Source organism: Acomys minous, assembly GCF_964271855.1.
Source record: "Acomys minous genome assembly, chromosome: 18".
NCBI lineage: Eukaryota > Metazoa > Chordata > Mammalia > Rodentia > Muridae > Acomys > Acomys minous.
Window position 1 is genome coordinate 68,899,316 of NC_140501.1, and position 24,275 is coordinate 68,923,590.

General features: G+C 38.5%; 2 protein-coding genes across 2 annotated transcripts; both read left to right on the forward strand.

Annotated features, from left to right (window-relative positions):
- Window positions 1–2,904: 2,904 nt before the first annotated feature.
- LOC311589141 (olfactory receptor 4L1-like) lies at window positions 2,905–3,834 on the forward strand (the record flags this gene model as incomplete). The annotated part of the gene is made up of 1 exon (XM_084767423.1): window positions 2,905–3,834. The coding sequence occupies one exon, from the start codon at window positions 2,905–2,907 to the stop codon at window positions 3,832–3,834; it is 930 nt and encodes a 309-aa protein (XP_084623549.1).
- An 18,881-nt stretch (window positions 3,835–22,715) lies between these two features.
- LOC311589532 (olfactory receptor 4L1-like) lies at window positions 22,716–23,677 on the forward strand (the record flags this gene model as incomplete). Its single annotated transcript, XM_084768061.1, has 1 exon — window positions 22,716–23,677. The coding sequence occupies one exon, from the start codon at window positions 22,716–22,718 to the stop codon at window positions 23,643–23,645; it is 930 nt and encodes a 309-aa protein (XP_084624187.1). The 3' UTR covers window positions 23,646–23,677.
- Window positions 23,678–24,275: the final 598 nt, after the last annotated feature.

The window sequence follows — 24,275 nt, forward strand, 5'->3', positions numbered from 1 at the left end:
CACATATGTTTGGGTATGTTGTGCCTTCATTTTCATTGAATTTTAAAAAGTCTTTAATTTCTGATTTCTCCTCTGTTTCTGTGCTAGCACCATATTATTTCCATTACTAAGCTCTGTACTATAACTTGAGAATGGGTGTGATATTGCTACTAGTATTATTAAAGATTTTTTAAAAATTAGTTCAAACCTTCTACTTTCTGGATGTTCTAAAAGTGAATTTATGTATGATGTGTATGTTGAGAAAGTATTCAAAATTTTTTATGAATTATTCTTTGAATAATAGCCACAAGAATTGAAATTACCAGGAACGATTTGAAGTAACGAGGAAAAGGCAAATTCCTTTCAAAAAATCTTTCTAATATTATTGAATCACAACTAGTACATCAAGAATTTCATTGATTATAATCAAGACACCACCCAATCAGAAGCACAGCTCATTGCAATGCCAAGAATTAAATGCAAGTATCTATTTTGATTATGCTAAAGTGACAATAGCTTCATTGTTTAACAACTCCCACTGAGGTTTGGTTCCCAGTACTCTAAAACACTTGTTTCCAATAATTGGTCCACATATTTAAAGGAAGTGAAAGATACTCTTTGAAATGGTATCCAGGCCATCAAAGAAAATAAAAAGCATATTTTCAGTTTTAAAAATTACATTAAATATGATACATTGTATGTTAGGAAAGGTAAGTGAAAATATTATAGAAAACAAATGCATTAAATTTATTGTGATGAAGATCGTGTTTTAATAAACTGTGTTGTCCAGAAGGAAGGTTTTAGCCTTTGAAGTATTGAGTTCTCCAACTAAGAGCTAATTAAATGTCACTTCACAGTAAGGTGGAATTAACAATTCTTGTAAAATTGAAAGAAAATATATTCTTAAGCTTATATTTCAGAAAAAAAATGTGTTATTAGATTTTCAATGACCAATTATAATGAAAATAAGAAAATTTATATGACAATTCAGAAGGTAGATATTACAGATGAAAATAACAGAAATCTAGTGTCATATAAGATTTTACAGGTTAGGGATATTTTTCTTTTCAATATTTAGATGGTTGATAAGGTACATAAATACATGTGTATATTCATAGTTCTAGAAGGAGTTTGTGGGTCACATCGTGAATTAAATTAGATATTTAGAAAACCTCTGTAAAATAATTCTTAAACTTTAAATGAAAAAAAGTGATCATTAAGTAAAATGGAAAGATATAAGATGTTTTATATTCAAACCAAAGGAGAAAATGCAAATAATTTTAGAATTTTACCATGAGTACTCACCATAGCCAGAAAATTAAAATATCTAGTTTCAAAATAAACAAGATGCAAAAAACTATATATCCCAACAAAAACTGCCACAAATTTAAAAATACATTAAATTTGGTCTGTAACATGCTTTTATTGTCTCAGAGGGAAATTTTTTAGAATTAAAGCAATTGGATAGCACTATAAAGATGTACTTACCACATTTCATTTACACATTTTCATGTATTATCCATAGCATTTGCTTTTTGTTTTTCTTCCTTAAAGTTTATTTCACTTTGAAGTCATCATATAGAATTGATCTTGATTATGTTTTTCATAGGTCCTACAATAAGTTAAGCATTTTCTCACACAACTTATTTTATTTATAATCATGTATTTGTAGATTATGGGGTCTCTGAATGATGGGCAATAGATACAGAAGAGCAGTTGTAGTTAGTTATATTTTAAGCTATCTCCTTTTTTTTGCTGCCTCAGCTCTTCTAAGAAATTCATATTAGACATATGAGTTTAAAGAATGTTTAATAACTAGGTTATGAAATATATCCTTTCCATTATGGACACGCATGATAAGCTGGTATATTCCAGATTCTGGAGCCAGATTTACTTGTTTTAAGCACAAGGTATTCATTACTGTTAACTATATAATCATAAAAATCAATAAATTGTACATTAAAGCTTCTTTATATGCATAATAATACTCCTGTATCATGTATTAACTATAAGCACTGAACTCCTTTAACACATTAAAGAATGTCCATTAAATATTTAGAACAAAGCCTAGCACTTAGAAATCATTTTACTGTAATTAATAATTTTCTGTACTCCAGGAACTATGAACATTCCTAAAAAGTCCAATTAAAGTAGCTTAGCATTGAACATTATAAATGAGCAGAATCTGTACATGAATCATGAGGCACCATGTTATTTTCTCTTAAAACCACAAATGCAAACACATACATTCACTACGAAAGTACTTTGTGAACTGACAATGAAGCATGAGAGGACACAAACTCAAAAACATTTGAATCGGAGTTCACGTGTCTTCAATTTTTTAGAATACATCACAAAAGATTAAAATAAAAAATTATTTAATGAATTTGAAGATGCTTCCCATGTATAATTTAAATTCTATCATGGGTTTGTCTTAAGAACACTGGGAAATCTTTGTTGGTCCCTTCAGAAATACAGAGCAATGTATTTTCTTTTTTGATTCTAGATTCCTTATATATTTTAACAAAATAGATTCAAGGAATCCAAGGAACTGGAGACTATGATAAATTATAGGCAAAATAAATAGTCATTACAATCTAATCTTTATTTTCATCTCTAAGTGAACAAATTGATAGGAAAAAGAGAGGATCTCTGAAATAATATCCTTTAATAAGAAAAATAGATAGACATTCTATTTTCATCCCTTTAAATGCTTTCTATTTTGTATAACTATTAAATATTACTTTTAAGTGATGTGATGCATAAAATCACTTCAAATTATACTCTTACATGTTGGTGTGTTAAGCATTGCATGCTTTCAAATCATTAGTGTTATCAGCAAATACAAACATACTAACTGTGGCTTCTTCTGTTTTTCACATTTTTGTATTTAAAGAACTTCCAGAACCTCTCTGAGTTGAGTAAATGGATTACAAAAATGGATCAGCTGTGACTGAATTTATATTGGTAGGATTTTCTGGAGATTGGCAACTTCAAACTTTCTTATTTGTAACATTTTCTTTGATCTATGGTGCTACTGTGGTGGGCAACACTCTTATTATACTCACAGTGGCAGCTAATTCTACCCTCCATTCTCCCATGTACTTTCTTCTTGGAAACCTCTCCTTCCTGGACATGTGTCTTTCCACTGTCACAACACCCAAGATGATCACAGACTTACTTGCAGCACACAAGAGCATCTCCTTATGGGGCTGCATGGCCCAGATGTTCTTTATGCACTTCTTTGGTGGTGCTGAAATGACACTTCTGATAGTCATGGCCTTCGACAGGTATGTGGCCATATGCAAACCCTTGCACTACAAGATAATTATGAGTCATGGGTTGCTGAACAGGTTTGTTGTACTTTCCTGGACAATTGGCTTCATACACACCATGAGCCAGATGGTATTGACAGTCAATTTACCTTTCTGTGGCCACAATATTATAAATAACATATTTTGTGATCTTCCCCTGGTAATCAAGCTTGCTTGCATTGAAACATACACTCTAGAGTTATTTGTCATTGCTGACAGTGGGCTTCTCTCTTTTCTTTGTTTCATCCTCCTGCTTGTTTCATACACTGTCATTCTGGTAATTGTAAGGCACAAATCGCCTGGCAGCCTTTCTAAGGCTCTGTCCACATTGTCTGCTCACATAATTGTGGTCACTCTGTTCTTTGGACCCTGTATCTTTATCTATGCCTGGCCATTTGGTAGTTTTGCAAGCAATAAAACTCTTGCTGTATTTTACACTGTTATCACTCCCTTGCTGAATCCTATTATTTACACATTGAGAAATCAGGAAATGAAAAAAGCCATGAGAAAATTATGGACCCAACAAGTTAGCTTCATGTAGAACTTAGAGACTGAGCAGTGTGTAATTACTACAGCATCTGAATAATGGCTACATAAATACAAGACTATAAATAATGTATTCTTTTACTTTTATGTTTGAGTCGTATATTAGTAAAGAAAAATTGATACTAGTATATTCCTTTTTCATAGAAAGTGATGGTTTAATCTCATTTTTCAACATTTTAAATTTTGACTGTTTTCCAATAATGGACATTTTCCCTTGTTTAAATTATGGTGTCTAAAGAAAAATGAAGTCAAAGTTTCTCATTTCTTTGAATACTCTGTTGCATCAAGTGGTTTTCCTGGAGATGTCTTGTGAGAAAGCATTTCATGTTTTCCTTGGAGCAGACATGCGAGAGGATGAGTGATGTTTGGAAGGTATAAATAGGACTCCATGGACAATTGGGAGGATGCTTTTTTTCACTGCTACACTGTTACACTGTGTAGTTCTTCACTGGCCTTCGCTGGTCTTCACATTCTTGTGGTACTCTGGCAGATTCCACTGATTCGTGCAGATTTGGTTGAGCTTGCTCTTCTTGCTGAATGATGCTACCATTATGAAATTTGCTGCTGTTTGGTTTTGATATTGGACTGAACTGCTGGTATCCTGACAATGCAGAGTGGAAGTGGCTCAAGGACGTACACTCAAGTGTAAACGATAAATAACACATAAGCATTATGTCTAATTTACCTTCAGAAAATATAGTGGTTTTAAGGTTCCTGCTAATTTGGAAAGACAAATCAGAGATTATCTTTAGAAAAATAATCCTAATACAGAAGGCCAGGAGTTGACCCTCTAAGCAGAACTGTGCTGGCAATAATTTTCATGAGGAAATTTTATTCCAAGGTAGTATTTTGCATACATATGTAAAAATAAGCTGTTTGAGGTAAGACTCTTGAAGTTTGAACCAACACCAGCTAACTGATTGTGTCAGCTGGATTACCTTTTCACCTCACATAGATCATTCATCTGCCTGCTGTAACATTTTCAGGGTCTCATACAACTCCATTCTGGAGAAACAGACTAATGCCCATGGTTGTTTGGATTAACCATTCCTTCAAACAATATTTTTTTCTTAGCCTGTTTGACAAGGGCCATCAGAAGATAATAATAGTTGGGGAAGTTGAAACTTTCAGTTCATTTTTTTTATGTCTCCTTTAATGTCTCACCTTCAGAATCTTCTGTGTTCAGAGCACATATACACCACTTCTATTTGATAATAGATTGCTGCTGTGCACACTCTACTTTGTCTCTTCAGTTAACACCAAGCTCATGATGAGAAGCTCATGTTGCATGGTACATTGGTAAATTGTCAAATGTGCAATTTTCTGTTTATACAGATCAAACAAATTTAGTAGTCTTCTTATTTAATTTCATTCATAGAAACTACACAACTGATTACTTAGTACCAGAGGTCCACAGGAATCATACCACCATAGAAATCACTTAGCCTGTGCTATCCATTAGTCAAACCCTTATGGGCATTGCCTTATCTCTGCTGATCATTATGATAACTACACTCACCTTGCCTTTGATTGTTCAATACCACTATTACTCTGGCACAAATTATACCTATTGTATTTAGTTCATCTAACTAAGTAGCAGTAAACCTAATAATAATTCTGGAGCTACTGCAACAACAAAGCTCATCTAATCTGCTGGTGCCCCTTTAACCGTGTGTGTGTGTGTGTGTGTGTGTGTGTGTGTGTGTGTGTGTGTTGTACATTTCATGAAAGAGATGTCTTCTGAACCTTCACAACTTGCAGGATTTAGTTTTGTGTGGCAAATATACTCTGGCATTGAAATTTCTCTAAGTCTTAAAAGCTCTTTATTAACACTAAAGCAGGGGGCTATCAAGCATCTCGAGATCATTTTCAGTAAGTCATCTTTTGACAAAAGCATCAGCCAATCAAACTTTTGATACCTTGTCTAACTGTGTGAGCTTCCTCATAAAACGTGGACTCTTCATTCAGTGCGCCTGTATAGACAAACTCACACAGATTCAGTTCGATGTTCTGTATACCATAATTTCACGCCCTTAAGATCCATCCCCACAAATATTCCTCAGGCCTCTGCTTTAATGAATTAGTAAATTCAATAAGCACTTTAGTAACATAATGGAAACCCTAATGTGGTACATGTTAAATCTGACCTCTTGGATCCTGCTTAGCCTTCAGTGTGGTTACAGGTCCAGAGGCCATGAGGTACATCAGTATTGTCATGACTGGCAGCTCCTTCAGAGAATGTCACTGTTGGTTTGTCAATAAGGGGTCAATGCCCTCAGGAAAGGCAGGGAAAGACAATACTGCAGGGTGTGTATGTGGAAGGCAGCTTGGATCACAGACATCAACATGGTGGTCTGTCTACCACAGAAGGTTCCTCGAGTGGCAATAACTACCAGGGACATCAACATATCCTCCAGCAGCAGAACAGGCCATAGGCATCAGCACAGCCTCCATTGGCAGCACAGAACAAGGACATCAACATGGTTTCTGGTAGCAGCAAAGACTGTGGAAGTCTTTCAAGAAACGAAATCCAGAAAATGAACTATTCTTCATCATGAATATTGTGTTGCTCAGAGCCTGGGTGATCTTAGAGTTGGGCAGCATGTCTGGCTTGCAGGACCTATTTGAGATCCACACTACTGTACACCACCCTGCTCTTGGTACCAGCCACACAGTAGTCACCCTGGTATGTCTGACCATCACACTTGCAGCTTGAGGGCAAATATCTTCTCTACAGGGCAAGGAGGCTGAGCATTAGCAGTGGCTCCATGCTCAGGGTGTGGCTCTTCCCATCTCAAAGACCTTAATTAGAAGTGGTTCTCCCTTCTCTAAATGATTTTATTAAGAAAATTTCCTCACTGGTGTGGGTATATACAGGCCCTATGAGAGAGAGAGGGAGAGAGAGAGAGAGAGAGAGAGAGAGAGAGAGAGAGAGAGAGAGAGAGAGAGAGAGAGAGAGAGAGAGAATGTATATACAGGCCCTATCAGAAAGTAGGCTGAGCAAGCCATAAGTAACATTCCAGTAAACGTTCCTCCATGGTCTCTGTGTCAGTTCCTACCTCCAGGATCATGCCTTGAGTTCCTGTGCTTCCTTCTTTGGAAGAAGGATTACAAGCTGAAAGGTGAAATAAACCCTTTTCTCCAAGAGTTGCTTTTTTGGTTATGGTGTTTTATCATAAAACAAGAAATAATATGGTATCAGATTGTGGAATATTACTGTGACAGACCTTGTCTGTCGTGTGATTTTGGGAAGACGGTGGTAAACTTTGGGGTAGAAAAGCCATTGAGTGCTTAGAGCTCAGTGAGCTGCGGTGGGAACACTATCTCAAAAAATGATGCTGAGAACAGGCAGAACAGATGATGGGGGTCTGAGTCAGCACGACGTTATTGTGCACTGTGTAAAGATTCAAATACTGACTTCTGTGCCCCCCATATCTGGTTGCAATCCTTGTTGTGAAAATCTCCTGACTCAATGTTGTGTAAACATTGCTTCTCAATTGTTCCCTGACATGTCAATAAAGAAGCTTGACAAGCAGTGTCTGAGCAGGGGAGAAAAGAGCTCTGGATTTCCTGCTCTCCAGGCTAGGAGGAGGAGAGAGAACTGGGGAATCAGCCATAAAGAAAGGTCCAGGACACATTATGAGAGAGCAGCTAGAGCAGAGAAAGCCATAAAATGCAAGTATCTAGTGGGTTATATCTGGGAGGTAGCCTGATTATCTTAGAGGCTTAAAATGGATTAATACTGCTCAGTTATTGTGCTGTAAAGCTCATTAAATAAATTTAATAGTGAAGTCTCAATTATTTGAGTGTTAGCTGGGATAAGTGAAAACTGCAATTCATTTTAAAAATAACCACTAAAGCCTTGATTGGAGAGTTGGATATGACTTTCTCACATACTTTGGTGCCTCATATTTGACCATTTTCCCTGGAGGGGGAGACCTGGTGGCACTCAGAGGAAGGACAGCAGGTTACCAAGAAGAGACTTGATACCCTATGAACATATACAGGGGGAGGAAATCCCCCTCAGGAACTGTCATAGGGGAGGGGAATAAGGGGAAAATGGGAGGGAGGGAAGAATGGGAGGATACAAGGGATGGGATAACCATTGAGATGTAACAAGAACAAATTAATAAAATAATATATATCTTGAAAAAATAACCACTAACAGGCCTGCATCTTGAAATTTACAAGAGAAGTTTGAGAATCCATTAAAGACCCTATCAGGTACATATTTTGAATTAAGAACCTCTAAAGTCAAAGTTTTGCTTTGCTGGGACAAGTGATACTGGTCAACTAGGCGTGTAAGTAAGAAGAGACCATTCTTCTACTGAGGGACATTTAGGCTGTTTCCATGTTCTGGCTATTATGAATAAGGCTTCTATGAACATGATTGAGCAAATTTTCTTGTTGTGTGCTGGAGCATCTTCTAGGTATATTCCAAGGAATGGAATAGCTGGGTCTTGAGGAACCCCTATTCCCATTTTTCTGAGATAGCACCAGATAGATTTCCAAAGTGGCTGTACTAGTTTGCATTCCCACCAGCAATGAAGGAGTGTTCCTCTCTCTCGACATCCTCACCAGCATGTGGCGTTGCTTGAATTTTTTTATCTTAGCCAACATTATGGTAGGCAGATTTGGGCCCAGGGGTCCTGCTCAAACTAAGGCACCAGACAAGGACAATACAGGTGGTAAACTTTAACCCCCTACCCAGATCTAGCCAATGGACAGAACATTCTCCACAGTTGAGTGGAGAGTGGGGTATGACTTTCACACAAACTCTGGTGCCTCATATTTGACCACGTCCCCTGGAGGGGGAGACCTGGTGGCACTCAGAGGAAGGACAGCAGGTTACCAAGAAGAGACTTGATACCCTATGAGCATATACAGAGGGAGGTAATCCCCCTCAGGAACTGTCATAGGGGAGGGGGATAAGGGAGAAATGGGAGGGAGGGAAGAATGGGAGCATACAAGGGATGGGATAACCATTGAGATGTAACAAGAATAAATTAATAAAAAATTTTAAAAAAGAAGATATCAACATCATTGTGGAAAATCTTCTGAGAAGTGTTTCTTCAGTCAGTACACAGAAGCTGTGGTCCACAAGATACCAAGGCTTTAAAGACCTTGTGCTGGTAGCCAAACTTGGTAATGTTTAAGAGTTTCCTAGGTGGTTCTTTGAAGGCAAGAAGAGGTTATGGAGATCAGCTGAGGCTTGGCATAGTGAGAAGAAGAGAAGCCGTTGGTGAATAAATGTGCAACCTAACACGAAGGAGAAGCCAAAGGATTGAAAGGGCCGTGGAGAGTTGTGGTGCCTTGAAATGTGTCATGCTGTTAGAGTCCATAAACAGAGCCCAGGAGAGGATAGGGGAAGATGCAGCCCAGTGGTGGTGGAGAAGCTGACATTCTGGAGATGTCAATGGCTTGAAACGACCACCAAGGGCAACAGCAGCCATGGAGTGGAGCTGGCCCAAGCCTGGGAGTGGCTCAGCTAGGGTAGCATGGGCTGCTCAGCAGTAGGCTGCACAGAATGTCTGGCTGCCCTCCCAGTTTGGGTTTCTTTAGACAAGTAGTCACTGTTCATGAGACCACATCCTATGGTGGGACTTCTGGACCCACCAGCAGTACAAATAATGACACGGAGGCATTTCAGTATGTTAAAGCGTAGGCATTTTAGCTGGGCAGATTCCCAGGGCAGCTTTCTAGCTTAGTCTGACTAAGCCTGGTACTCTGTCCTGCCACGTGGCCAGCTCCATCTCTCTGCTCTTGTTCACCTCTGTGTCCTGCTGGTCTCTTTTCTTCCTTCCAGGTCCCTCTTTCCTTGGGGTTCTACCTGCCATTTTCTGCCCAGCTCTTAGCCATCATGTCTTTATTACATTCAATAGGCAAGTGAGGAGGGACATATTTTTACAAAATATGAGACCAGTGATGGGCCATAGAAATAAGAGTACCAAGATCTTGGTGGCTAGCACTCAGTAATCCAATACAGAGACACACCTTCACACAATGTACCCCAACACCCAGCCTTGAGTGCATGTCTGGCACTTGGCTACCCTTCTGGAGGCCAGTGCCACAGTGCAGCCTGCCAGGAACAGGCAGGACCTCTAGAATACAGGGACTTCATGTACTGGGGTAGCCCTACGAGTGTTAGGGCCAACAGCTGTTTCTTGTTGTCCATGCCTCTTGCTATAGCAGTTCAGTGTGTTCTTTGGTCAGCAGATGCAGGCTGGGGATGCCGGGAGGAGGTGCTGTCCTTGGTACTGCAGACCCACACAGTTGTGGTCCTGGGCCCAATGTGAAGTTGTGTTGAGGGGCACACTGCCCATGCGGGTCTTGTGATGGCAGCTCTGCTCTGCAGGAGCCCAGGTGGCAGAAGGTGCCATAGCACAGACTAAGAAGCCTCAGGCGTGGAGCCCAGGTAAGCTGAGGCTTCTCTGACAGCTACTGGAGGTCAGCATCTGCTCTGTCTGCCTCATCCTCTCCAGCCTCTGGCCGCCCTCGGGAACCCAGGGTTGCAGCGCCTAGCGAGGACCTGAGGGTGTTCTATTTCTATGATTTCCAAAGGCTACTCTGGGACATGGTTTAGGCCTGGCCTCCCCTCTCCCGCCCCCCAGGCTTCCATCCACTCCATCCTGCTCATTGAGACCCTGCTTCATATGCCGGGTCCCCAGCCGATGTTGTCTTACATTTCATTTCATTTCGGTTTCTACTGGGCTTTGTTTTCTTCTGTTTGTTTATTTGTTTTGTTTTTGTTTTGCTGGGTTTGTTGTTGTTGTTGTTATTGTTTTTGTCCTTTGGTTTGTTTTTGTTTTTTCAGGATTTGTGTCTCTACTGAATTTAATTTTAATGGCTTGAATTGACTTTTAAATTCATCTCTAAGTTTTGTTCTCTTGGAGTGCATTCATGTCTTTTGGGATTTTTTGGGGGGGGGATTGGGTTATTTGAACATAATTATAATGATTATTTGAATTTCTCCATATGGAAGTTATTCAAGAGCATTCCTTTTCTACTCATTGCTATAGGGTTACAATTTTGGGGGAAGACATGCTATATTTATTTTGTTTCTTTTGTTTCTTCAGTGTGTTTTCTACATCTTCCATTATTTGTTGGTTGAGATTTTTTTAGTTACTCTGGTTTTTATGTTCAATTTTATGTTCTTGAACTTAAAATATAATTAAACCATTTCTTTCCCTTCCCTGTCTTCTTTCTAACCCTTTCCAAAGAAATCTGCTGCTCTCTCTCAAATTTATGACCTCTAATTTTTTAATTATTACACACACAACCATACACACACAGACACACACACAGATTTTTTAAAATGTGTGTGTGTTTGTGTTTGTGTGTGTCTAATGTTCAGTCTACATGCACATTACTTGACTGAGGTTTTTTTTTATTATTGTCTTTTTTTTAATTAAGTCTTCTTTCGATTTGGGTGTTTAGAATGTTCAAGAGTCACATAAGGGTTTAGATGTTGATTTTCTCTGTGTGATTGGTAATTGTCCTAAGGCTTAATTTCTTGTCTTCTTTTTATGATTTAAGAAAATATTGATGGATGTATTTATGATCTCTGATTAATTGTCGAGTTGAGTTTGAGGCATGTTGCAGGACATTTGATCACACGTTGAACCCCAAGATTGTGCTGTTTACTGGACAACCTTCTTTCTGGTTATTGTGTGGCTCAGCCCTAGCACATACCTTTAAAAAAATCTTCCTTAGTTCATTTGTTTATTCACTGTACATCCTCCTCTTTTCCCAGTATCCCCTCATTTTTCCTCCTCCTCTTTTCCTCAGAGAAAGGGAAGTCCCCCATGGGTACCAACCTGACCTGGTCCATTAAACGCCTGCAGGACTAGGCCCATCTTCTCCCAAGGAGGCGAGACAAGGCAGCCCAGTTAGGGGAATGTCGCGTCCTTCCGCCGGCAGGAACGACGCAGACACCAGGATTCTTCTCAATCGTGCTTTATTGGGAGCATCCTTTGAAGCTGAAGCGAAAGACCCCGAATGCCTGCGAGCATGCCGCTTAAATACTGTCTGGATGTGGCATGTCAATGTCTCATTGGTTACATTCGGATGCCTCATTAGCATGTCTCATTAGCATGTCCCATTAGCATGCCCGCAGATGAGAGGCTGTGTTGGAGTACTTCATTTGCATACCCCTGTCGGGAGGGGTGCATTGAGAGGGCTTATGTCTGCGCATGTGCGGGAGCTGTAGCAACTGTAACAGTTGCCACCAAGTGGTAACGGTCGCTGCCATTATCAGGTGTGGCTGTGCCTTACATCTCCCCCTTATTTATTTTATAAGAAATGAGTGAAGAGAAATCAGTCCGATCAAGGTTGGACCATCATCATGGCCATCCGATCGAGGACCAATGTGGGGTTAACACTCAATGCCGTCCCACGTGCAGTGGGCAAAATCCCCGTGGAGTGCAATGGCCATTGAGCATTGTAGGGGAATGCGTGCCTTCTGGCGTGCAATGGCAACAAGGCTCAGTCGGGTGCAAAGGTCACGCAAGGGAGGAAGGGAAGAGGGAGGCTCATTTTCTTAGGCTTGCAAGCCATACTTGAGGAGAGGCACCTTGCTCAGCCGCTAGCAATGCTTGGACCATAAGTGTCTTATCCCGGGTGTGATTTCTTTTCATCCGACATAGTAACCAGAGACAGAACACACTGCCAGAGACCATGACGGCTCCAAAAATTCTTACCCCCACCCATTCCTTAAAGTAGGAAAATGCAGAATGCAGCCAAGAGGTAAATTCCCCAAGGGTCAAAGTTTCAATTGAGTTCCATTCAGGTGAGTGATTTGGCTCAAGAGCTGTCAGGATAGCTCTCCCGCCTCCAGCATCCAGTTTCTTGCGAGGTACTGGCATGGGTTACTCAGGTTCTTCAGGAACACCAGGAGGATCAGGAGACTGGTCTTCGATGTATTGCGATGTAGCATCTTGTTTCTCCTCTTATGATTCTTGTAAGTCTTTCTGGAACCCACACTGGATCACTTTGTTCCTGTGGAAAGATACAGACAGCTCCCCTGGATCTAGCGATTACTGGATCCGGGCCTTTCCATTGTTTTGTTAATACATCCTTCCATTTTATGGAAGGAAATTTGGTAAAGGAGGTATCTCCATGACATTCCGCTGCCTTCCGGTCGGCAGAATCAAGCGTCAAAAAAATTAATAGTAAATAGGGCTAGTGATAATTGATTCTTGGGGGTAAGCCCGGAACTTATTCCCCCTTTTTGTTTTTGTAACAATTCCTTTAGGGTCCAATTTGCTCGTTCTACAATGCCTTGCCCTTGAGGGTTGTATGGTAACCCAGTGACATGCTTGACTTGCATGGTGTCACAGAATGATTGAGAACCTTTAGAGGTATAGGCAGGGCCATTGTCTGTTTTTAGTTCTTTGGGCTTGCCCCATGCTGCCCAAGCCTCCAGACAATGAGTAATAGCGTGAGTCGTCTTTTCTCCAGTAAAAAGGGATGCAAAGATTATCCCTGAGCAGGTATCAATGGACACATGCATATATTTAAGTTTCCCAAACTGTGGGACATGTGTTATGTCCATTTGCCAGAGGTCTCTAGGACATAAACCACGGGGATTAATCCCTGTGTGAGGAGGGTGATGAAAAGGCACACAGGCAGCACAGTTGGTGACTATATCCCTTGCCGTGGCATGGGAGATTTAAAATCTCTTTCTTAGGGTTGCTGTAGGTACATGGTATAGGGAGTGAAATTCTTTGGCTGCCTTGACATTGTCTAGCACTACAAAGGCTATGGATCTGGTAGCAGCATCCACCAATCTATTGCCTTTGACCATAGGCCCAGGCAACATTAAGTGTGTTCTGATATGTTGTATAAAGAATGGGTGGCGTCGGGACCATATAATCTTTTGAAGGTCCCTTAGGAGGTGTGCTATTGGACTTCTGGGATAGATGTTTCCCGCCACTTCTAGCATGCGCACTGCATTAACTACATAGTGGGAGTCAGAAATCAAGTTAAACGGTCAGTGAACCGTTGAAAAACAGCATAAACAGTTTGGCATTCCACCAACTACGGGGTATTGGGCGTGAACTGAAGTGTGACTGGTTCTTGTCCTGATGCCATATAGGCTCCCAATCCTGTCTTAGACTCATCTGTAAAAATGTCAATAGCATTCGGAATAGGCGAATTAGCCGTCATCCAGGGAAAAATGACAGGATGAGTAGACACAAAATGTAGCAATGGGTCTTTGGGGAGATGGTTGTCAATCTTAGCAGGGAAGATTGTTCTCAAAATTGCCCAATCATCAATGGTGGCTAACAACACTTGCAGTTGCTAAGCATTGAAGGGAGTAATAATGACATCAGGGTATTCTCCAAAGTGGGTTAGCAAGACTTAATGCCTTGCTGAGCTAATATTGCCCACCTTTAGGGGGTTTCTGCTTACTAATGAACTGAGGATTACATGGAGGGGGTGCCGACGGGGTTATTCCGTATGGCCCATATCTCTCTTGCTCATATTGAGCAGCTGCCTCCTCCAAATCTTATTCTTCTTCAGTACTTAGCTCTTCCTCTCCACTATGATTCTCGGCCTCTGATTCACTACTTAAATGCAAGTCAGTGAACTCCGAGTACCGGGCACAGCTTATTGTTACTTTTCTTCTCCTCCTGCTTTTCCTTTTTTCTTTTTTCTGAGCTGCTCTTTGACTATATTTATCCTTTTTCTTGCTATTCCTCTCCCTTTTCCTGTTAATTCCTTCTGTTTCCGACATACTATCTTGGTGATTAGCTAACATTTGCTGACTGTCTTTGATGACATCCTCACATTTCTTATCTGCTAGGCAAGCACGTACCAGGCGCCATAACGGTTTCGTTCCTGCCCGCAGCTTTCGATCTTCTGCTGCTCTGTCTATATCTTGGCCCAATTTATCCCAACTAGCGAGATTTAAAGCGCCAGAGGGCTCAAACCAGGGGGCAACTTGCTGTAATCCCTGAATAGTCTGTTCTGAGACTTTCAGTTTGTGTTGCTTAAGAAGCTCCTGCACTGGCTTGAGGAAAATTGTAGAGTGCTGATTTCCCATTTTCGCTTTTTTCTACAAGCGGCTAACAAAAGGGTTGCCCGCTGAGTTGTTTACCTTGGTTCGTTGGGCCTCTTATTCCTAACAAAAGCACTCTTTACTCTTTACCGGGGCAGCAGCTCAAAAAGAAACAGCACAGCAACATAGTTGCAAAATCAACCCAGCATCCAGAAGGGGGTATATGCCAAATGGAGGCACGCCCTCGAGGGGAGATTTACCGGTACCGCCGCCGCTCCGCGCATTGAGTTCTGAATCCTCCCGGGGTCTCTTGATCCCGAGGGTCCTCGCAGGTGTCAAATGGTCCATGCGCTGTTTTGCTGTTTTTTCCCGGGTTTCGGCACCACTCGTCGCGTCCTCCCGCCGGCAGGAACGACGTAGACACCAGGATTCTTCTCAATCATGCTTTATTGGGAGCATCCTTTGAGCTGAAGCGAAAGACCCCGAATGCCTGCGAGCACGCCGCTTAAATACTGTCTGGATGTGGCATGTCAATGTCTCATTGGTTACATTCGGATGCCTCATTAGCATGTCTCATTAGCATGTCCCATTAGCATGCCCGCATTAGCATGCCCGCAGATAAGAGGCTGTGTTGGAGTACTTCATTTGCATACCCCTGTCGGGAGGGGTGCATTGAGAGGGCTTATGTCTGGGCATGTGTGGGAGCTGTAGCAACTGTAACAGTTGCCACCAAGTGGTAACGGTGGCTGCCATTATCGGGTGTGGCTGCGCCTTGCAGGGGAACAATATCTAAAGGCAAGCATCAGAGAAGGTACCTGCCCCAGTTGTTGGAGAACCCAACATGAAGACCAAGTAGGCATTTGCTACATATGTGCAGGGCCTAGGACCAGTCCATGCATGCTCTTTGGTTGGTAATTCAGTCTCTGTGAGCCTGCAAGGGCCCAGGTTAGTTGACTCTGTAGGTGTTGTGGAGTCCTTGTCCTCTCTGGCTCCCTCAAATGTTTCCTGAACTCTTCCATAGGATACGTTGTCTGATGTTTGGTTGTGAGTGTCTGCATCTGTTTCCATCAGCTCCTGGGGTGAAGCATCACAGAAGAGTTATGTTAGGCTCCTGTCTGCAAGCACCACAGAGTAGCATTAATAATATCAGGGATTGGTTCTCTCTCATGGATGGGTCTCATGTAGGGCCAGTTTTTGCTTGGTCATTCCCTGAATTTTTTCTCTTCCATTGTCCCTGAACATCTTATAGGTAGGAAAAATTTTGGGTTGAAGGTTCTGTTGGTGAGTTGGTGTCCTTATCCTTCAAGTGGAAGTCCTGCCTGGCTTTAGGAGCTAGCCCCTTCAAGCTCAATATCCCCCACTATAGGAGTTTCAGCTAGGGTGATCTCCATAGACTTCCTGGGGCCTCCACTATCCCAGGTTTTTGGCACTTCCCAGAAATGCCCCATAACTCTGATTTCCATTCTCTTACTCTGTCCTCTCTCACCTACTCTCTCAACCTACTCATAATCCACACCCCTGTTCCCCTCACTATCCCTCTGCTAAGCAGTTTCCTTCCTCTACCACCTGCAATGCCTATTTTATTTTCCCTTCTGAATGTTATTCAAACATCCCCCCTGGGCATTCCTTGTTATTTAGTTTCTTTGGGTGGGTATATTGTAGAATGGCTATCCTGTACTTTATGGCTAATATCCACTTATAAATGAGTACATACAGGACATTTCCCTTTGGGTTTGGGTTACCTCACTCAGGAATATTTTTTTTCTAGTTCTATCCATTTTCCTGAAATTTCATGATGTCTTTGTTTTTAATAGCTGGATAGTATTCCATTGTGTAAATGTCTCACATGTTTTATCCATTCTTCAGTTGTTTCCACTTTCAAGTTATTACAAAGGAAGCTACTATGAACATAGGTGTGTGTTGTTCTTTCGTATGGTGCAGTATATTTTAGATATATGCTTGGGAGTGGTATAATCGGTTCTTGAGCTAGAACTATTCCCAATTTTCTAAGGGAGCACCAGATGGATTTCCAAGGTGGTTATACAAGTTTTTACTCCTACTAGTAATGGAGGAGTGTTCCCCTTGATCCACATCCTTGCCAGCATGTGCTGTCACTTGAGTTTTTTTATCTTAACTATTCTGACTGGTGTAAGATGGAATCTCAGAGTCAGCTTTATTGGCATTTCCATGATGACTAAGGACATTGAGCATTTCCTTAAGTGTTTTTCAGGCATTAGAGATTCCTTTGTTGAGAATTCTCTGTTTAGCTTTGTACACCACTTTTTAATTGGATTATTGGTTTGTTGGTACTTAATTTCTTGAGCTCGTTATATGTTTTGGATATTAGCCGTTTGCCAGATGTATGTCTGATGAAGATCTTTTCCAATTCTGTTGCCTGCCATTTTGTCTTATTGACTGTGTCCTTTGCTAACAGAAGCTTTTCAGTTTTATGAGGTCCCATTTATTAATTATTGATCTTATTGTCTGAGCTGCTGTTGTTCTGTCCAGGAAGTTGTCTCCTGCAACAATGATTTCCAGGCTTTCCCCACTTTCTTTTCTGTTAAATTTAGTGTGGCCCATTTTATGTGGTGGTCTTTGATCCACTTGGACTTGAGTTTTGTTCAGGGTGATAAATATGGATCTATTTGCATTTTTCTATATGCAGACCTCCAGTTATAGTAGCACCAGTTGTTGAAGATGCTTTCTTTTTTTATTATATGGTTTTGGCTTCTTTGTCAAAAATCAGATGTCTGTAGGTTTGTGAGTTTATTTTCGGGTCTTCAAAAACAATTCCATTAATTAACCTGTCTATTAATATGGCAATATCATGAGGTTTTTTTTTTTACTACTAGTACTATGTAGTACAGCTTAAAATCACAGATGGTGATACATTCAGAGGTTTTTTGCTTTTGTTTTGTTGTCTCATTTTTAGTTTTAGGTTTTTTTTTTTAATTGTACAGGGCTTGCTATTATTGTTGTTTTTCCGTATGAAGTTGAGAGTTGTTCTTTCAAGGTCTGTAAAAATTTGTATTGGAATTTTGATGAGAATTTCCTTGAATCTATAGATTGTTTTTGGTAAGATGGCAATTTTTACTATGTTACTCTTTCGTATCCATTAGCATGGGAGATCTTTCTATCTTCCTATATCTTCTTCAGCTTCCTTCTTCAAAGAGTTTAAGTTCTTGCCATACAAGTATTCATGTGCTTGGTTAGAGTTATACCAAGGTATTTTATATTATATATGACCATTGTGAATGGTGTTATTTACCTAATTTCTTTCTTAGCCTGTTTATGATTTGTATACAGAAGAGCTACTTTTGCAAAAATTTATTTTAAATCAAGCTACATTAGTGAAGATGTTTATGAGCTGTAGAAGTTCTCTAATAGAACACTTATGTGTACTATCATATGATCCATGAATAGTGATAATTTGACTTTTTCCTTTCCAATTTGTATCCCTTTGTGTTTTGTTGTTGTTGTTGTTGTTGTTTTTATTGTCTTATTGCTCTAGCTAGGACTGCAAGTACATAATGAATAGATACAGGGAGAGTGGGCATTCTTGTCTTGTCCCTGATTTTAGTGTAATTGCTTTACATTTTTCTTCATTTAATGTGATGTTGTCTATAGGCTTTCTGTATATTGGCTTTATTGTGTTTAGATATGCACTTTGTGTCCCTGATCTCTACAAGACTTTGAGCATGAAGGGGTGTTGAATTTTGTTAAAGGCCTTTTCCGAATCTAATGAGATGATCATGTGTTTTTTTTTTCTTTCAGTTTGTTTATACGGTAGATTACATTGATGGATTATCATATATTGAACCACTGGCTCATGCCTGGGATGAAACCTACTTGATCATGGTGGATGAGGTTTTTTCATATGTTCTTGATTGTAATTTGCAAGTGTTTTATTGAGTTTTCTTTATTTATTTTTTTATTATAATTTGTTTGTATTACATCCCAATTATTATTCCCTCACTTGTATATTCTCATCCTCCCTCCCTCTTGCATGTTTTTCCCCTCCCCTAGATCTCTGACTAGGGAAGACCACCTCCCCCACCTTCTGACCACCCCTCTCAGGTGTCATCTGGATCTCCTGCTTCCCCTTCCTCATGGGGGTGTGCCCTCATGGTCTCCCAGCCAAGGGGAGTTGCTCAAATCAGAAGCACCAGAGCTCATATCAGGGGCAGTCTGTTTATATGGGGAATTGGTCTGAAATTATCTTTTTTTGTTGGATCTTTGTGTGGGCTAAGTCTTGGGGTGACTATGGATTCATAGAATGAATTTGGAATGTTCCTTCTGTTTCTATTTTGTGGAACAGTTTAAGGAATGTTTATATTAGCTCTTCTTTGAAAGTTTGGTAAGTTATGTACTAAAACAATCTGACTCTGGGTCATTTGGGGGGGACTAGGGGGTTTTAATGTACCTTCTATATCTTGAGGGGTTATAGGACTATTTTAGTTGTTTACCTAATCTTGATTTAACTTTGGTAAGGGTAAATCTATCAAGAAAATCATCCATTTCATTTAGATATTTCCAATTTTGTGGAGTACAGGTTTTTGAAGTAAGACTTAATGATTTTTTTTGCATATCCTCAGTGTCTATTGTAATGTTGCCATTTTAGTTTGTGAATTTGTTTGGATGTTTTTCCCCTGTTTTTTTTTTTTTTTTTTTTTTTGCTTGTAAGAGTTTGTCTATCTTGTTGATTTTCTAAAAAAAAAAACAGCTCTTGGTTTCATTGATTGTTTTTATTGTTTTCCTACTTTGTGATTTATTGTTTCAACCCTGAGTTTGATTATTTCCTGCTGTGTACTCCTCTTGGTATGTTTGCTTCTATTTATTCTAGAGCTTTTAAGTGTGCTGTTATGTGACTAGCACAAGATCTCTCCAATTATTTATTTTTTTATGAAGATGCTGCAATGAACTTTCCCCAGTACTGCTTTTACTATATATCATATGTTTGGGCATATTGTGTCTTCATTTTCATTGCATTTTAAGAGGTCTTCAATATCTTTTTTCTTCCTTGCTTCTGTGCCAGCACATACTATTTCCATTACTATATCTCTGTACTATAACTTGTGGTTGTGTTACTGCTTCTAGTATTATTAAACTTTTTTGTCTTTCAAATCTTCTACTTCCTGGATGTTCAATAAGGGAATTTACATATAAAGTGTATGTTGAGAAAGTATTCAAAATTATTTATGAATTATTCTTTGAAACCTAGCCACAAGAATTAAAACTGAAAGGAACAATTTGAAGTAATGTAGGAAAATATAAGTTCCTTTCAATAAACTATTTCTAAACTTATTGTATCACCACTAGGAGATCAAGAATTTCATTGATGTTATAATCTAGACACCACCCAGTCAGAAGCACAGCTCTTTGCAATGCCAAGAATTAAACTCAAGCATCTCTCTTGGTTATTCTAAACTGGCAATAACCTCATTTTTAACAACTCCCACTGAGATTTTAGTTGCCAGGATTCAAAAAAAATCTGCTTCCAGTAATTGGTCCACATATTTAAAGGAAGAGAAAGATACCCTTTGGAATGGTATGCAGGCCATTAAAGAAAATAAAAGCATATTTTCAGTTTTAAATACTATTTTAAATATGATGATCCTCATACTGTGTGTTAGGATAGGTAAGTGAAAATATTATAGAAAACAAACGCATTAAATTTATTGTGGTGAAGATGGTATTTTAATAAACTGTGTTGGCCAGAAAGAAGGCTTTAGCCTTCGAGGTATTAAATCCTCCAACTGAGAGCTAATTTAACATCATTTCATAGTAAGCTGGAATTAATAGTTCTCATGAAATTAAAAGAAAATATGTTCCTAAGCTTATATTATAGAGGAAAGATTGTCAATGACCAACTAAGATGAATGTAAGAAAGGTTACCTGATCATTCAGAAGGAACATTCTACAGATGAAAATAACAGAAAATCCAGTGTCTTATAAAATTTTAAAGATTAAGGCTAGTTTTCTTTGCAATATTTACGTGGTTGCCAGAGTACATAAATATATATATATGTATATTCACAGTTTGCAAAGGAACTGGAGGGTAACGGGGTCATCTAAATTAGATATTTAGAAAACTCGGTGAAATAACTCTTAAACTATAAGTGAAAAAAGTGATCACTAAATAAAATGGAAAGATATATGATGGTTTACATTCAAATCAAAGGAGAAAATGTAAGTAACTTTAGAATTTTACCATGAGTATTCTCCATAGAAGGGAAATAAAATGTGTAGTTTCAAAATAAACAGTATGCAAAAAGCATATATGCCAACAAAAGACTGCAATGAATTTAATAATATATTAGATATTGTCTTCAACATTAATCTGTTGTCTTTGAGAAATCTATTAGAATTCAAGCAATTGATTAGTACTATAAAGATGTACTTAACACATTTCATTTTATGGATTTTCATTTAGTATTCATATCACATTTTTTTGTTTATTGAACTTAAAGTTTATTTCACTTTTAAAGGCATCATATAGAATTGATCTTGATTATGTTTTGCATAAGTCTTACACTAAGTTAAGGGTTTTCTTACATAACATGTGTTGTTTGTTTTCATGAATTTCTAGATTATGAGGGTTCTGCATAACCAACACTTGGTACATAAGAAAGGAAGTCATAGTTACTCCTTTTTGTTGTTGCCTCAGATCCTCTAAGAAGTTCATATCATACATATGAGTTCAAAGAAAGTTTAATAATTTGGTTATGAAGCATATCTTTTCCATTGTGGATGCATGTGGTAAGTTGGTATATCCCAGATTCTGGAGTCAGACTGACTTGTTTTAAGAACCAGTATTCATTATTGTTAGCTATACAATCATAAAAAGTCAATAACTTGTACATTAAAGATTCCTTATATTCACATGACAACAATAATACTCCTGTATCATGTATTTGCTCTAAGCACAGAACACCTTAATGTCCAAGAAGCATTTAGAATGAAGCCTAGCACTTAGCAATGATTTTAGTCTATTATTTTTATACTCCAGAAATTATGAACAATGTCTAAAAATACAGGTTAAGATGGTTTAGCATTGAACACTATAACACAGCCAGAATATATACCTGACTCTTGAGACATCATGCTATTTTCTCTTAAACAAACAAATAAACAAACAAACAAAGCAAATGTATGTTTACCACAGAAGCCCTGTGTGAATTGGCAATGAATCATTAGAGGACACGAGCTCAAAAACATCTGAACCTGAGTTTATGCATCTTGAAAAAGTTGTCATACATTTAAAAAGATTTAGTATTTAATTTAATTTAATTTCAGTAAAAAAGAAAAGTATTTAATGAATTTTAAGATGCTTCCCATGTTTAAAATGAATTCTAACTTTAGAGTGTTTTTAAAGTATTTGATAAACTTTGTTGATCTCTTCACAAATACAGAGGAATATATTTACTGTTATGATTCTACGTTCTTTATATATTTGAATTACTTAGCTTCAAGGAAGCCAGGGACCTGGAGATTATGATAAGTTGTAGGCAAAATAGATAGTCATTACCATCTAATCTTTATTCTAATTTCTATGTGAACAAATTAATAGAAAATAGAGATTATCTGCTAAAATAGATATTTTGATGAAGTAAAATGGTAGAAATAGAATTTTCACCCATTCAAATGCTTTCTTTTGGCATAACTATAAGAATATAGTTTTAAAGTGATGTGATACATAATTACTTCAAGCTATACTTTGTTGTGTTGCAGTTAAACTTTGCATGCTTTCAAATCACCAGCTGATATAATCAACAAATAGTAAAAATACAAACATATTGATACTAACTCTGGCTTACTTTGTTTTCCACTTCTTTGTGTTTAAAGAACTTCCAGAACCTCTCTGAGTTGAATAAATGGATTATGAGAATGGATCAGCTGTGACTGAATTTATATTGGTGGGATTTTCTGGAGATTGGCGACTTCAAATTTTCTTATTTGTAACATTTTCATTGATCTATGGTGCTACCGTGGTGGGCAACACTCTTATTATACTCACAGTGGCAGCTAATTCTACCCTCCATTCTCCCATGTACTTTCTTCTTGGAAACCTCTCCTTCCTGGACATGTGTTTTTCCACTGTCACAACACCCAAGATGATCACAGACTTACTTGCAGCACACAAGAGCATCTCCTTATGGGGCTGCATGGCCCAGATGTTCTTTATGCATTTATTTGGTGGTGCTGAAATGACACTTCTGATAGTCATGGCTTTCGACAGGTATGTGGCTATATGCAAACCCTTGCACTACAAGATAATTATGAGTCACTGGTTGCTGAGCAGATTTATTATACTTTCCTGGACAATTGGCTTCATACACACCATGAGCCAGATGGTATTGACAGTCAATTTACCTTTCTGTGGCCACAATATTATAAATAACATATTTTGTGATCTTCCCCTGGTAATCAAGCTTGCTTGCATTGAAACATACACTCTAGAATTATTTGTCATTGCTGACAGTGGGCTTCTCTCTTTTCTCTGTTTCACCCTCCTGCTTGTTTCATACACTGTCATTCTGGTAATTGTAAGGCACAAATCGCCTGGCAGTCTTTCCAAGGCTCTGTCCACATTGTCTGCTCACATAATTGTGGTCACTCTGTTCTTTGGACCCTGTATCTTTATCTATGCCTGGCCATTTGGTAGTTTTGCAAGCAATAAAACTCTTACTGCAATTTACACTGTTATCACTCCCTTGCTGAATCCTATTATTTACACACTGAGAAATCAGGAAATGAAAAAAGCCATGAGAAAATTATGGACCCAGCAAGTTAGCTTCATGTAGAACTTAGAGACTGAGCAGTATGTAATTACCACAGCCTCTGAATACCATGGACAGATAAATGAAAGACTATTAATAATGTATAGTTTTACCCTTATGTTTGAATCATATACTAATAAAGAGAAATTGCTACTCTTATATTACTGTTTTATAGGTATTGATGGCTTGATGTTATTTCTCTCCATTTTTTATTTTGAATAGTTTCTAATAATGGAAATTTCATCTTGTTTGAGTTATCATTACCAGCAAACTCTTTCATTAAACCAAGGAATATAGTACAAATTATGGTGGCCTACATATAAAACTTAACACTATATATAATTGGGGAATATATATATAACATTATATATTAAATAATATAAAATGTTAACTATTGATAACATTAAATATTGATGCTACATATAGTCATAAAAGTCCATATGTGGTGCTAATTTTTATATGCAGGCCACCCTTATTTGTATTATGTTTCTAGCTCAATAATATATAAATAATAAATTATAATCTATAACATTATTATATATAATATATATTTCTCAAAGGCCATATATATGAATTCATTTAGATACAGTTCTGATGGTAGTTGGCTCTTATCAGGCCAGGTAACAAGAGACATTGGTCCTCTAGACTCAATGA